Source organism: Sinocyclocheilus anshuiensis, unplaced genomic scaffold (genome assembly GCF_001515605.1).
Source record: "Sinocyclocheilus anshuiensis isolate Anshui unplaced genomic scaffold, SAMN03320099.WGS_v1.1 scaffold43, whole genome shotgun sequence".
Classification (NCBI taxonomy): Eukaryota; Metazoa; Chordata; class Actinopteri; order Cypriniformes; family Cyprinidae; genus Sinocyclocheilus; species Sinocyclocheilus anshuiensis.
Genome location: NW_015549580.1, coordinates 2,191 through 17,438, shown reverse-complemented (window position 1 = coordinate 17,438; position 15,248 = coordinate 2,191). Strand labels below are relative to the sequence as shown.

At 37.4% G+C, this 15,248-nt stretch overlaps 1 protein-coding gene across 1 annotated transcript in view; it reads left to right on the top strand.

Annotated features, from left to right (window-relative positions):
* The window catches only part of LOC107657588 (tripartite motif-containing protein 46-like), a 16,709-nt gene extending 7,742 nt beyond the window's left edge, over positions 1-8,967 (top strand). The window contains exons 5-14 of the mRNA XM_016445746.1: positions 620-916; positions 1,001-1,136; positions 1,222-1,485; positions 1,713-1,882; positions 3,655-3,908; positions 4,134-4,255; positions 4,342-4,689; positions 5,736-5,965; positions 7,210-7,277; positions 7,382-8,967. Coding sequence (XP_016301232.1) covers positions 620-916; positions 1,001-1,136; positions 1,222-1,485; positions 1,713-1,882; positions 3,655-3,908; positions 4,134-4,255; positions 4,342-4,689; positions 5,736-5,965; positions 7,210-7,277; positions 7,382-7,772 — 2,280 coding nt within the window. The 3' untranslated portion in view covers positions 7,773-8,967. The remainder of the gene's footprint in view (positions 1-619; positions 917-1,000; positions 1,137-1,221; positions 1,486-1,712; positions 1,883-3,654; positions 3,909-4,133; positions 4,256-4,341; positions 4,690-5,735; positions 5,966-7,209; positions 7,278-7,381) is intronic.
* The last annotated feature ends 6,281 nt before the right edge of the window (positions 8,968-15,248 follow it).

Here is a 15,248-nt window from a genome sequence, read left to right as displayed (position 1 = left end):
CTGTTTCTTCATGTCATTCCAGACAGACTGGATGATGGTGAGATCAGATCTCTGTGTGGAGCACTGGCTGTTGTAAGACTCCTTGTGCATACAAAAATCTCAGTGCATTATTCCAATTAATGGCAAAAGAAATGTTTAGAAATGTAAAATAAAATTTAAAAAAATCCTGTCAATTTCAAAATAAACACCCTGTGCAGATTCCTGAATGTATTTTACATCACTATATCCTTGCCAGGAGGCCAGAAATGGTACGTGAAATATAGATACAAGATAATTGAGGATGTATGTTAGACGACTATATACAGCAACTTTTATCCTTGTCATTCGCTTGTGTTTACACCAGCCATGCAGCGGCATGTTTCAGAAGCGTCCCTCCACACCGCTTCACTAAAGATGGGCACCTAGCCTATTTTTGACGGGCGCCGCACAGTAAATACAAAATAAAATTAAAAAAAATCCTGTCAATTTCAAAATAAACACCCTGTGCAGATTCCTGATGATCTACTGGGACAGTGATAAAGATCTACCAGTCGATCGCGATTGACGGGTTGGCGACCACTGTTTTAGACCATTAGTTCCCACACCAGAGCCAGTTCACAACATGGCTGCCGCACCAGAGCCTCTTCACAACGTGGCTGCTACACCAGAGCCAGTCCACAAGATGGACACCAGTCCAGAGCTTCTTCACAAGATGGCCGCCAGCCCAGAGTCTCTCCACAAGATGGCCGCCAGCCCAGAGCCTCTCCACAAGATGGCCGCCACGCCAGACTCTCCAGCCATCATGGCTGCCACTCCAGTGTTCCCGTCCGTCATGAACATTGCACTTGAAGCTAGTAAGGCAGTGCCTTGGCAACCGAGACTGATGTCCAGTGTGGCGGACCCACCTATGATGTCAGTGCGAGTGGCAGGCATCCCGGTGACCTCACAGCTCTCAAGCCCAGCGATCTCAGAGGTTCTCCCACTTTCCACTGCCCTTCCAGTCATGATGGTCACCATCTAGTGTGTCTGGGCTATACACACTTCTGAGACGGCAGTGTCCGCTCCAGTCCTTGAATCCACTCCAGAGGCCGCTCCAGTCCATGAATCCACTCCAGAGCTCACTCAAGCCCCAAAGCTCAGTCCTTTGTTGCCAGCATGTGAGTTCCCTGCCTGTCCTGTCACGGCCAAGAGGATCCACTCCATAGTTCACTCAAGCCCCAAAGCTCAGTCCTTTGTTGCCAGCATGTGAGTTCCCTGCCTGTCCTGTCACGGCCAAGAGGACCGTCCCTGAACTCTCTGCCTGCCCTGTCATGGCCAAGGAGACTGTCTCTGCCGTCCCTGAATCCCTTGTCTGCCCTGTCACTGCCAAGGAGGTTGTTCCGCTCCTTTTGCTCTGCCCTGGTGGTCTTCAGCTCCGCTGGCTCTACCCTGGTGGCCTCCTGCTCTGCCGGCTCTGCCCTGGTGGCCTCCTGCTCTTCCGGCTCCAGTTCCTCTTCCTGTCCATGGGCCTGGCCCTCCATCCCTCCCCCTGTTCCGCCTCCGCTCCACCTCCCTCCTGGACTGAAGTCTTTTCTTGTTTAGGAACGTCTGGAAACCGCTCCTTAGGATTGATGTTCTGCCTGTTTATCTGGATTACTCTGTTGGCCTCAGCCCTGAACTGTCATTGTTTGCATTGCCCGTGTTATGACCTTTGCCTGTTTTTGGATTACGTTTGTGGATAACCCATTTAATAAATACTGTGTCTAGATCCTCAACCTTTGTGTATCTGTGCAGTTTCATGTCAATTCTCCATGTTGTGAAATCACAGGAGAAGATCACCAAGGAGATGAACTATGTCTTCGCCAATCAGGATTCTGTACAGGCACAGATCACCCAAGTAGAGAGTGGCATCGCTCAGACTGAGGTACACAGCACTGGTGTTTTAATTATACTTTCAGTGTTTGTGAGACATCTCAGGGTATGTGAGTGTTTTTTTTTCAGGTGCTATAAACTTTTAGCAGTCAAAATAGAAGGATGGAAATCATGAAATTGTGTGTGTGTATATATACTGTATATACATATACGTGTGTAATATGTAAAAAAATTATTATTATTATTATTGATATTTAATTTTTAATTAGTTTTATTTAAGATTTAATATAATTTCATGTAAATATTTGAACATAAAAAATATGAATTATAAACAGAGCTGTCAATCGATTTAAAAAAAAAATTACTAATTAATCGCAATTTTTTTCCTGAAATGAATCGCGATTAATCCCAACTAACATTAAAGTGTTTAAATATACTTTTATATTGCAATTTCACATTCAATCTTCAAATGAATGTCGAAAAAATATTAATACAGTATATTTTAAATATTTGTTTAATGGCATCTTTTTATGACTGAAGGCGAGTATCACTGATACCAATACTACTGATGTCTCCTTGATTTTTCCCCCTAATATTTAATAATTGCTATAGCTATTCAACATTACAATATAATTGAGAGCTATCAATTTTAACATTTATTAGACTTTAAAAAATTACTTTTAATTTAAGTGAACTTAAAACAATCTCCACATAAACCATTATAATAAATTTCATATTTACCTCTGCCCTTCTGCAAGTAGTAAATATACAGAAATTGAACAAAGTTATCAAACACTAAATTCTAAAATAAATATAGTTGAATCCTTAAATGCTACAAAAGTTATTGATTTCCTCTTTTTTCTTTTGTTCTTTGATTAACAGACATCACAGCAGCTGGGATATTAGGTTATTTTGGCTGCTTTAAGAGCTGCCGCTGCTACTGCTGAACATGATATTTTCTCACAACTCTTTACCTTTTCTGACCCACTTCAGGGTTAAAGTCTCTACTAGCTGACGAGTTGAACCGGGTGTGTTAAATGAGGGAGACAGTGCTGTGCTCCAGTACAGTTTTGAAAACCACTGCATTTCAGAGACATGTTCTTAAATGTGACTCATATATAACAAATACTTACATGCACAGTTTTAAGGCAGCATTAATTGCCTTTTTAGTAACTTCATAACTTAACTGACGACATTGCATGCTCGTAGTTTCTTTTGCGCTTTAATATGAAATGATACATTACAGCGTGCTGCCCCATTTGTGCGTGCAATTAAAGAGCACGTGCTACGAGCACAGTATAATGGCTGACAGGACAGGAAAATTTGTTTTTACTGACATGTGGCCCGACAACATCTAACCTGACTGCAGTTCACTGTATACTGAAGGTCCCTCGTCACCGAGCTCGTCTGACAAGCGCAAAGTTGGGGTGCGCGTCTGAAAAGTCTCCCATTTGATGTGGTCGTAAAGAGGTTCTGCATCTAAATAAACGCAATTGTCTTCAAGAAAAAAGAGACGGAAGCACCAGTTGTGAGTAGGGTGGCCAACCCCTAGCTCTGCCCGTGCATTAAATATTTTTTTCAAATTGAAAAAAATGAATTGCATACGTTAACGTGTTAATTTTGACAGCTATTACTTTTAAAATATAAATTAAAAAAATTAAAGTAAAATTTTAAATTAAATTATTAAAATATTTATGACATTTAAAAAGCCACAATGAGAGGTCTCCTCCTATATGTAGTAAAAAATATATTTAAAGAAATTTACAGTTAAGCTTCGCTATTCCCTTCTTCTATCCTGTTTAATCGTTGTACCTCTGTGTTCAGGTGAACAGCGCAGTGGCTAAGGAGCAGTTGAATCAGTGTGTGAGTGAATTGCGCAGTGTGCTGGCGGAGCGTCAGGGGGCCTTAGCCATGTTGCTGGAAGGGGCTCGTGCACAGCGGGCAGGGGCTCTGAATGCACAGCTCTCTAAAAAACAGAGTCTTTTGGAGAACGCAGGGCTGCTCACATACACTCAAGAGCTGCTTAAGGAAACTGACCAGTCGTGCTTTGTGCAGGCTGCCAGAGTCACGCACAACAGGTTAGAGTGTATGTTTGTGGGTGTGGGTTGCTGTGATTGTGCAAATCTGGTCATTTATGAAATACGAATCCAAACACAATAGCCTATTGTGTGTTTCCATAGAAACATTTTCAAAAGGAACACAAAATAAACGTGGGAATATTATGTTACATATGATCACTTGATATAAAGAAAGCTTTTGTATATTCACGTAACTTGATTTTTATCTCTTTTTTTTCTCCTCAGACTGGTAAAAGCAATAGAAAATCAACAGCATTTCTCTCTATCTGCTGATCCCTCGTTCCGACACTTTCAGATGGACGTCTCCAGAGAACTCAAAGCGCTCAGCAGCATGGACTTTATACAAGGTTTTCATAAAAACTTGCTTTTCTATGTCAAATACAATAATGAATTAAATTCACATTTAATCCAACCCCTTATTTTCCTTCTGCAGCCCCATTGGCTCCTGTGATTGACACTCAAAAGACCTTGGCCTATGACCAGCTCTATTTGTGCTGGCGTCTCCCACAGGACTCCGCCCCTGCCTGGCACTACTCAGTGGAGTATCTGAGGAAAGTGGGCGGAGCTGGAGCATTATGGGGCAGAGTCTTGTCTGAAGGAAGCTCGGGAAGTAATGACACACACTGTTCATGGCAGCGTCTCGATGATGTGGGCGGGACCAGTGCAGTGATTGATAAGCTAGAGATGGACAGTGTGTATGTCCTGAGAGTTCGAGGCTGTAATAAGGCAGGGTTTGGAGAGTACAGTGAGGAGGTGTATCTACACACACCTCCTGCACCAGGTAAGACACATCCACACACAAATATATACGCACTTGAATTTGAACCCCTTTAAAATATAAGTTACCCAGAGTCAAATTATTTTCCTCCAGCTCCTCAGTTTCTCACATTATTGAAGATGCAAAATAATTGCATATTTTCCACTCATTCTACTTCTTCGACTTACAATTTGCATCCTCTATTTTTATTTTCTCCATTTATGTATCCATCCATTTATTTATTCTTCCATTCATTCATTCGCGTATTTTTTTATTTTTGTTTGCTTATGTCTATCTATCCATCCATTGAATGATTCGTTGATTCATTCATTATTTCATGCATTAATTTATTGATATTTATCCATCCTCCATTTACCTATCAATTGATACATTCACACGGAATTATTCATTCATTCATCTGCCTTTTTGTTCATGTTTGTTCACTTGTCATCGATTCATCTGTATCATATTCATTTATTTATTGAATGATTAATACATCTAACAATCCATATAATTTAATTCATCTAGCCATTGACTTATTGATCCATTCATTCACCCATCTATATCACAATTCTATCAAACTGAACCTTGTTGTTTTATTACATGCATATCATATTTTCTCTTTCGCATTTTCTCTCATACAATTAATTCTGTTGCGGTAGTATATTTCTCCATGCATATCCACAACTCTCTGACATGTCTCTTTTTGCTCTCATCTCTGTATTATTTCTCCTTATGTTTCCTGTTGTTCTCCACCTTCCTTTGCTCCTGTTATCTCTGCTGTTTCTTGGACTTGTATTCCTATTTAACTGGAATATATCAGCTGCTTGATCTCCTCTGAATCCTAGAGTCCTGGAATATGTACAATGTTCCTGCTGTCCTCTCTGTTTCCCCTCTTTTCTTCCAATCCCATTTCTTCCTTTTTACACTTATGCATACATATCCCCCCTCTCTGTTCCTTTTTATATGTTCACTTCCTCATCCTCTTTTCATTTTGTGTTCTGCTCCCTATGACCTGGCCTTTCCAACCCTCTCCTCCACTCCATTTCTCCTGCATACCTCAATCTCAGTGTTGTCGTTCTGCCTGGATTCGCGCTGGGGCCTACATGCGGAGCGGGTGGCGCTGGGAAAAGGGCAGACATACGCCCGGAGTGTTCCTGGGATGACTCTGTTGCAGGCTGCTGATCGGGCTCTTACCTCATGTCACCTCACCTCTGACCTCCTTGTGGCTGATGTTTCCATCACACAGGGACGACACTACTGGGCATGCTCAGTGGAGCCTGGCTCCTACCTGGTTAAGGTCAACATAGAAATTAGTACTTGTATTTTAGCAAGGATGCATTAAATTGATCAGAAGTGACAGTCAAGCCATTTATAATGTTGCAAAAGATTACGGTTTCAAATACATGCTGTTCTTTTGAACTTTCAAATTGATCAAAGAATCCCGAAAGAAATGTCACAGTTTCCACAAAATATTAAGTAGCACAACTTTTTTCAACAATATTGAAAATGTTTGTTGAGCACCAAATCAGCATATTAGAGTGAATTCTGAAGGAACAAGTGACACTGAAGACTGGACTAATAATGCTGAGAATTCAGCTTTGCATCACAGAAATAAATGACATTTAAAATATGAAAAGTTTATTATTAATTTAAAATTGTAGTGATATTTCAAATCGTTACTGTTTATATGGCATTTTTGATCAAATAAATGCAGCCTTGGTGAGTATGAGAGACTTCTTTCAAAAACAATTAAAATTTTTACCAACCCCACCCCAAACATTTGAGCAGTAGTGTATAACTGATTTTTGCAAAAATTGATAATATACAGTGTTTTCATTATTTCATTTCCCCCCCTGTGAAGTAATATGAAAGAGTACGCCAAATTACTGAATATGGTTTTATTATCAAGAATTAAATTTTGAATTAGGCTTTTTCTTCATTGTATCGTTCTGACATTTTTTTACTTTATTCCACACAAAAACACGTTTTTCGGCGGGGTTCCTCCTGTAAAATTTGCATTCCAGGGGCTGAATATCACGTTATTGGGGGCGCTTCAACCCGTGGACATGAAAAACAAACCACGGCAACAGTGTTAAAGTAGCCCAATTCCGCACAACACTGTGTACGTTAAAACGTGCATTCTCCTGTTCAATTTCGAGCATCCAGTAATATAATCACATATGTCTTGTGGAGCGCTTTCAGAGTATGCATTTATTTGTCATTTTAACTGTTTGGAAACTGAGCGTAAATGTAGAAGTCCTTCAAAGATTTCTTATCCCGTTGCGCCCTCTATAGGACCAGCGACTAGACGACGTCAAGCTTAAAGCTCATGGCAAAGCATTGAAGTCGACTAGTAGATTAGTCGGTGCAACCCCTAATAGAAGTATATTCAAGTTATATTTATGAAATGCATTTTTAGTAGCCTATAATAATATATTTTTATGTAATAAAATATGTTGATTTTTAAAATGGATACACATTCATACAAAAAAAAATCTAAAAATGTGAATTTTAAAAACGAGTTGTTTTCTCTGTGTGTAGGTGGGAGTGGGTGTTGAAGCAAAACTGCAGGAGTGGTTCCATCTTCCACAAGACATGGCAAGTCCACGGTGAGGAGAAATTTTGAAGCGTTTAAGAGCTGACTAACTCACGATGACTTATGTAGGCAATATTATTGATTAATTTATCTTTTTCCTTATATTTCTCTCCATAGGTACGATCCAGATAGTGGTCATGACAGTGGCGCAGAGGACACCCAGGACTGTCCTCCTCCATTCTGTTTCCTCACAATGGGCATGGGCAAGATCTTACTACCCAAATGTGGGGTGTCTAACACTTCTACTGGCCCCCTCACTGCCCCCTTACCACCTCGCCTCGGACTGTGTCTGGACTTTGAGAAGGGGCGGCTCACTTTTTACGACGCACACTCTTTGCGAGTGCTGTGGGAGGGGACTGTTGATTGCTCCGCCCCTGTTTGCCCAGCATTCTGTTTTATTGGTGGAGGTGCTCTGCAGCTGCAAGAGCTAATAGCCAATCGCAGTACAGAGCAGAACCCACCAAGAAGAGTGACCATCCAAACACGTGCCACCGATGCGGGTCACTAAACCGTCTGATCGCTTTGAAACTAGTCAAATCAGCACCTTTAAGCAAATCTTCTTTTATCGTTTTCTATAGATTTTGTTTACCTGCTTATTTCGTAGCTAATGATGCAATGATTGATGTTATTTTATATTAAGATTAATTTCATTTCAAAGGATAGACATTAAAAAGTGGTTATGGATGCTAACAACATGTAGCATGCTAACAACATGTAGGTCAATATTAAATAACGAGGAATTGTGTGTTTTTATGGCCACAAAATAAAAAATTAAAATCATGTATGATTCAGGTTCACTCATAACACATTCATTTTGAACATTCTTGTAAAAGCAAATGATTCCTCGCTATTTTCAAACTCGTTTTCCAGCATTGTTAGCATGCGCACCGCCCACTATGGGTGTGCTAATAGTAAAAACCTTGATTTATTTATTAACAGTGTATGTGCTCCTTACAGGAATGCTGCAATGCCTTGAAATGTGATCACGTTGCAATTCAAATCCACAGTAGTTCCCAATGTCCTTGAATTGTCTTGCTACTTTGAGGTTCAACCAAGATGTGAAACATTTGGTTGGACATTTTGTATTGGTGTCAGTACATGTCCTGTGCATAGAGACCTTGTCTGTTTGGTTTGTTTGGGCCTTAGGCTGATGGAAGCCTTTAGTAAGCGAAACTAAAAGAACAACCGTGTAATGAAAAGAACCTGCTTTTGTGAGATCTCTACAGGTGCCTGCTCTAATGTTACACAACCCACTTTCCCATTTGAATGTCTTAAATAATAATCTCCAAAACAAAACAGTCTGACACACCTCATACGTCTTTTAGGCTTTTTATGTTATGGTCATGTTTTTTTTTCTTTTTCTTTTTGCGGACTGGGTATGGTGAGAACAAATTAGTGGGTGAAGTTTAATTTCAGAAATGGATGCTGCTTATGACTGTGCAACTGTCAGTCATTGGAGTGTGTGTTGTTAAAAGGAAATTTTTTAATTGTATACTGAATGTCAGTTGTATTTATTGTGTGTGTGTGTGTGTGTGTGTGAGTGTGTGATATGTTATTGCAATAAAGACAGTTGCTGAAAGCTCTGGTTTTGGCCATGTTTTCTGCTGTTTGGACGCATTGTTGCAGATTCAGGTCTCGTTGTGTGAATTTATATTGATGTTGAGGATATTATGTAGCATTTATTAAACATGCTGGTCCTTGGAAAATTGGCTAAATGTTTGTAAAAGACACTAATTGCTGAAGTGAAATAAAGCATCAACGTTTCTCACTTGTATTATGTTCATGCCCCTTGATTTTTACCCTGAATAAGGAAATGTTTTCACAGAACATATTTTTGCATTCCACTGTTCTGCTTCTCCATTGTTATTTTTACATGTGTTTTTAACATGTTTGACTGTTGCGCTCGCATATGAAGCAGTGTTCTAAAAGGCTGCTGCACTATAAAGGTAAAATAAAAAAAAATAAAAAAAGTGTCTTAAGACATTGCAATTTTCCAAATTCCACTGCTCTACGCAAAAACATGGTCTGTGTAGACTGACCTCAAGGAAGTTAACTGCAAAAAATACTTCCCGATTCTCTGTCTTTCTGGTTCCCTGGGTTTAATATTTTTATGTAATAAATACTGGATAAATAATAGATAAAACCATCTTTTTTTGTTTTTGTGCATTGCAGTTTCTCTCCAGACTAGATTCAGGTAAGATTCACTCATCTTTCTGCTGTTCTCCACATAAACTGTGATCTCATTTTCTCTCTTACAGTCTTTACTGGTCCATTACAGGTTAATTTGTCCAGATTATCATTTATAATTATCTGCTGATCAAGAAATCTGTGATAATGGAACAATTTGGACAGCGGTTAGTCGTATTGAGCCTGTGCTTGCTGGCTGCTGTGATCATTGCTCTCATCTAATTTTGTTAGCAATTAACAGCATTTTATGCCAATTTCAGTGCTTTGCCTTTGGATATTTCTGTCATTTATCTTTTGAAAACAATATTTTGCTCTCTATGTCTGGCAGAACTTCCAAATGAGGTTAGTCGTGATGATGACATTTGCACATCCAGCCGTCTGAACATGTCAGAGGCCTTTAACATGATCATACTAGAGTTTAGGTGGGATACCCAGGTTTGTTTCTCTTTATCTTGTCAAACAACAGTGGTAACTAAACAAGTAACATACAATATAAAGTTAATCATGAATAAAGTGCCATGATGTTTTCTTATGTTGGAATGAAAGAGACTAAGTACCAAATGAAGTGCCTCTTATGCTTACCCAGAGATATAAAATGGAAGAAAGAGTTCAAACTGAACACAATCTTGCTGCTCAAACTGTGTATAAACATCTTTTAAATATTTCTTTGCTCCTTTTCCATTTTGCAGTTACTTGTACTTGTACTTTCAATATAATTATGTTTAATATTTAAAAAATACTTTTCATACTTAAGTACAATAAATATCACATACTTTAAAACTTTTAATCAAGTAATATTAAGATGGTGACTTTGAAATTCAACCAAAGTCATTTTCTGGTAAGATATCTGTACTTTTACTTAAGTGTGGCTTTCAGGTAATTCATCCACCACTGTCCATGGGAATGTTGCACAGATGATATTTTTTAAGCTCTCAGAACAGAATTATGAAAGATTTTTGAATCATCATGAGTGCGTCATATTCATCAGACGTATCATCAGAATCAAGGGATGAAACAGACACATATACATTTTGATGGGAAAGTATGACCCCAGTAAACCATCTAGAGGTTCAGAGGTCATAACTGAAGTACATGTGAATGGAAAAGCATTTCTCTCTCGCTTTCTCTAAATGAACTAAATACACAGCTTAACTGGTTTCATGTAGTCTTTGTTAAGCACTTTGATGTACTTGAAGACTAAATGACTGAGAAATGACTAAAAATCGTCGTCAAAATGGACAAACAAATTGTTTTTCTTCACCATAATTGTGCTCCTTGGTGTTACAACCTATTGCACACAAAACTTACAAGGATCTATGCATCTACGTATGCGGCTGTCGCAAACTGTAAAGCAAAAATGAGTGCTAACTACTTATTGCGACACAAGCACATTACTATGGTAGTTTATAATTTATTAGCAGGTTCCTTTCATATGATGTGAATATTTGAGCAGAAAGTCCCACATAGATTGTCAAGTGAATAAAGTGAAAGTAAAACAACTGCTCTGGTAAAAAACGCTGTCTGTCAGTCCTGTTTTTTGTATGCTTTTTGATTAACTCTCTCTATATATTGATATGTTGTGATTTTACATTTTAATGCTGAAGTGACACTTTCTAATAATTTGTCATCTATTTTAAAAAATAATTCAAATGGCTACAATGTCATCCCAGACTAGTTTAGAACTTAATTTAGTAATAGAACTTAATTTTTAGTAAATGAAGAATATACAGTACATTCAACCCTAAAATGAAAATTGTGTCATAATTTACTCACCCTCATGTGGTTTCAAACCTGTGTGACTTTCTATTTTCTGTCAAATACAAAAGATGTTAGGAAGAAGACACTTTCAGTCACCATTCACTTTCATTGCATCTTTTTTCCATAAGCAAGTGAATGGTGACTGAAACTGTCACACTGCCAAACATCTTTTTTGTTTCACTGAAGAAAGACATTCATATGGGTTAGAAGCAATGAAGAGAAATTTCATTTTTGGGGGGTGAACTATCCTTTTAAATCTTTCACTTTATCAATATTTACCAGAAAGTGACAAGTGTTGCAGCATGTGAAAACCCACATGAGCTTTGTCACTGTCGTTGGTATCTTACGTTTAACAAAAACTTGCACAACCGGATAGACAGCTCAATACACTTCACTGAGCATTTAAAAAGACTTACACGTTCACATTCTTTGCAAAATGATTGTATTACATTGATGGAAAGATAACTGGAATCAGCCACTGAGTATTCAATGGCCAAATGAGAGTCTAATACCAGCTTATTGTTCCCAAAAACAGATTTATCTTGCAATGTTTTTTTTCTATAATCTCTAGATCTAGGCTTATTGTCTCTAGGCTATATGAAATTGACTTATATGTCAGGTTTGGTCCTGTGTATGACTGTAGATTGCTGTGGTCAGTGGTGGACGAAGTACACAAATCAAGTACTTGAGTAAAAGTATAGATACATATAATAAAATATTACTCCAGTAAAAGTAAAAGTACTCAGTTTTCAATTTTACTCGAGTGAAAGTACAAAAGTACTTGATTTTTTATGTACTTAAGTAAAAAGTACTGATAGATGAATATTTATTTTGCAGTTTTATATAGGCTACTTTTATCATTTAATTTTATATTAGCATATATTTTTTTATAATCCTATTGCTCAAAATACCTGGGATTTTACCAAAATAACCAATAAGGAAATAATGAATATAATAAGGAAAATATCATTATATTTTCATAATGATTTTTTTCTTCTCAAACCTTGTCTGTGGTATAAAACCACCCCTGGCCAAATGCCCCCCGAGGGCATCACTTCCCACTTTGATAATTACTGTAGTTACCATGTTCTGAACATCACACCCTTTCTTTTTCTCTCAGATGTAATCAACTAGGTAGTTGAATTATAATATTTGGACTTTATTTAAAAAAAAAATTACCTCAATTTAGCACCAGCAAGCTCGTTAGCTAGACAGTTAGCATCAGCTAACATTGACTTATTTACAGCAGCGGGGAAATGAATGTGCATGAGTTATTTTATTTAATCTGGTTCTAGGTCATACCGGTTACATGGGTACCGGTGCCATATTGGTACCGGGTTTCGGTACCCAACCCTATATATTATAAGGAGTAACTATATGTTTTATGAAATGTAGTGAAGTAAAAAGTACGATCTTATGCTTTGGAATGTAGTGAAGTAAAAGTAAAAGTTACTCAAAATAAAACTACTCCAGTAAAGTACAGATACTTGAAAAATTTACTTAAGTAGGCCTACAGTGAAGTAAAACTACTCCGTTACTGTCCACCACTGGCCGTGGTAACCTTAAAGTTGTAACTAAAGACTAACTAATAGCAGGACTTAAACAGGAAGAGGAAATAATGCAGATAACGTTCATCTCACGATCATATAACATTTCTTAAAATGTTATTTACTCAAATATAAAGGTAGCTGTAGTAAGACCCATAAAAAAATATAAAGCTGAAGATAGCAAATTATCTACAATATTATCTGGAGAACATTTATTGTTAGTTTATGTATATTTTTTTATAAACTTATAAACTGTTAAATGTATAAACCTGATGAAAAACCTTTTCGGCTGAATTTGATATTTTGAATAATGCTTTTCACAACAATTATTGTTCTGAAACTATTCTTATACGTAAGGAAAGAAAAGATGAACACATTATTTTTAAATGTCATGATTAGTAGAATTAAACAAAAATAGTATCAACTAAATAAAAATGTGTCAAACATTTTAATTAATATCTTAAGTTAATACATTAACTTTGACAAGCATAAAATATATTTAGAGCAAAGAATTAATATCTTAAGTTAATACATTAACTTTGACAAGCATAAAATAATGTTTACAAAAATTTTTCTCTCTGTCTCTCTCTCTCTCTCTCTTTTTTTAACGGATCCCCGTACTAGCATACAAATGATCTTAAAGCTGACACACGTGGACTAAAAATCACAAAACTACATTTTTTTTTCTTTTACAGTCTCTCCTCATTTGAGTCTCAACCTTGTTCTTGCAAAATATCTGCAACAATGGCACAATTTGGCCATCTGGTGGCAGTGTTGAGCCTATGCCTGCTGGCTGCACTGGTGAATTCTCAACGTGGTGTCCAATCAGTTTTCTTTTCATTGGAGATCATACAGCCCTATTTACCTTCTAGTCTTTATCACAATGATCAGCATTAGGCATTTTTTAAAAATTCATATTTCAGTGCTTTGCCATGTCATTTAATCATATCATCTCACTTTCAAATGGATCTAAAACCTTTTTGCTATGCTTTCTTTTTCTATAATAGAGAACACACCCCCACACCCTCCTCCTATAGGACATGAGATCTGCACACACTACACTCAGGGTGGGACCCTCCTTCTGGATGGGCCTAAGGTCTTTGAAATGATGCTGATCAAGTTTGGACGGGCAATCCACATAGGCTACATGTATATATTTAAGAAATATTTAAATGTCTATCTATCTATCTATCTATATTCATATTAATATATGATTTATATTATATGTAAATATAAATAGGCCTATATATTACATATAGGCCTATTTCTTAAATACATACATGTATGTGTGTGTATTTATATATACATATAAATATACACAGTACTCACTGTAAACAAACTATTATTTTGGATGTGATTAATCGATTTGACAGCTCTAATTACAATATAAAATATAAAGTGTTTATGCATGAAAATATAGCTGCCTTTGTAATTTAGTAAGATGGTCCTTTACAAAAGGATCGTCATATTTTGGCATCCTTTACATAAAGGTTGAAAATGGTACATGGACACCATTATTATTCTGTCTCTCTCTGTAGACCCTGAACCATATGGTGACTCAACAGTGGATAGACGAAGTAGATGCTGATCACGACAAACGCCTGAACATGGCGGAGTGTGCCAGTCTCGTCCAGAGAGTCTCTGACTCCGTTCAGAGGCCTCCGCAATAAAGAAGCCACATCTACTGATTAAAGTAACTTGTACTTGTGTACGGAAGTATATGAAGAAAAATAAGACTTCACAAACACTTATTTAGTATGTAGGTCTGTAGCTTAATCTCATGTAATAAACACTGTAAGGCATCACTCAAATTCTAAATAATGTATTGTTTTATAAATTACTTTAAAACATGGAATTAAAGAATCTTAGTCAAAAATGAAAAAATAAAATTTGGTCAAAAACACACTTGTAATCTATGACGTCTCACTGCAGAATACTTAAATTACATCTTGTGCTTTTGTACACTGGTTGTGGCTGTTGATGGCAATGAATGCAGGTAAAATAATAAAATATATTTTTATTTATTAACACCCACAACACACCCGTCTAGGTTTAAAGGTTTTTAGGTATTTAGCTAGCATTAGCATAGCTGCTCTTGGTGTTCTTTAAAGGAGTCATATGACGCGATTTCAATTTTTCCTTTCTCTTTGGAGTGTTACAAGCTCTTGGTGCATAAAGAAGATCTGTAAAGTTGCAAAGACTAAAGTCTCAAATCCAAAGAGATATTCTTTATAAGAGTTAAAGAGTCAACCACGCCTACCTAAAACGGCTCGTTCTAACACGCCCCCACATGACTACATCACGATGTGGGAAGATTTGCATAACGCCGGCCAAATGCTCACGCAAAGAAAGAAGGCGTAACTTTTATTCTCGCTGTAATATTGTTGTTGCCGCCACCGCCATGTCGTGAAGGCGCTGTGTGTTTGTGTTCTGTGTGTTTCGTTGTGAAAGCGAAACTACTTTGTTTGGTCTTCCAAAAGAGGACACGACTA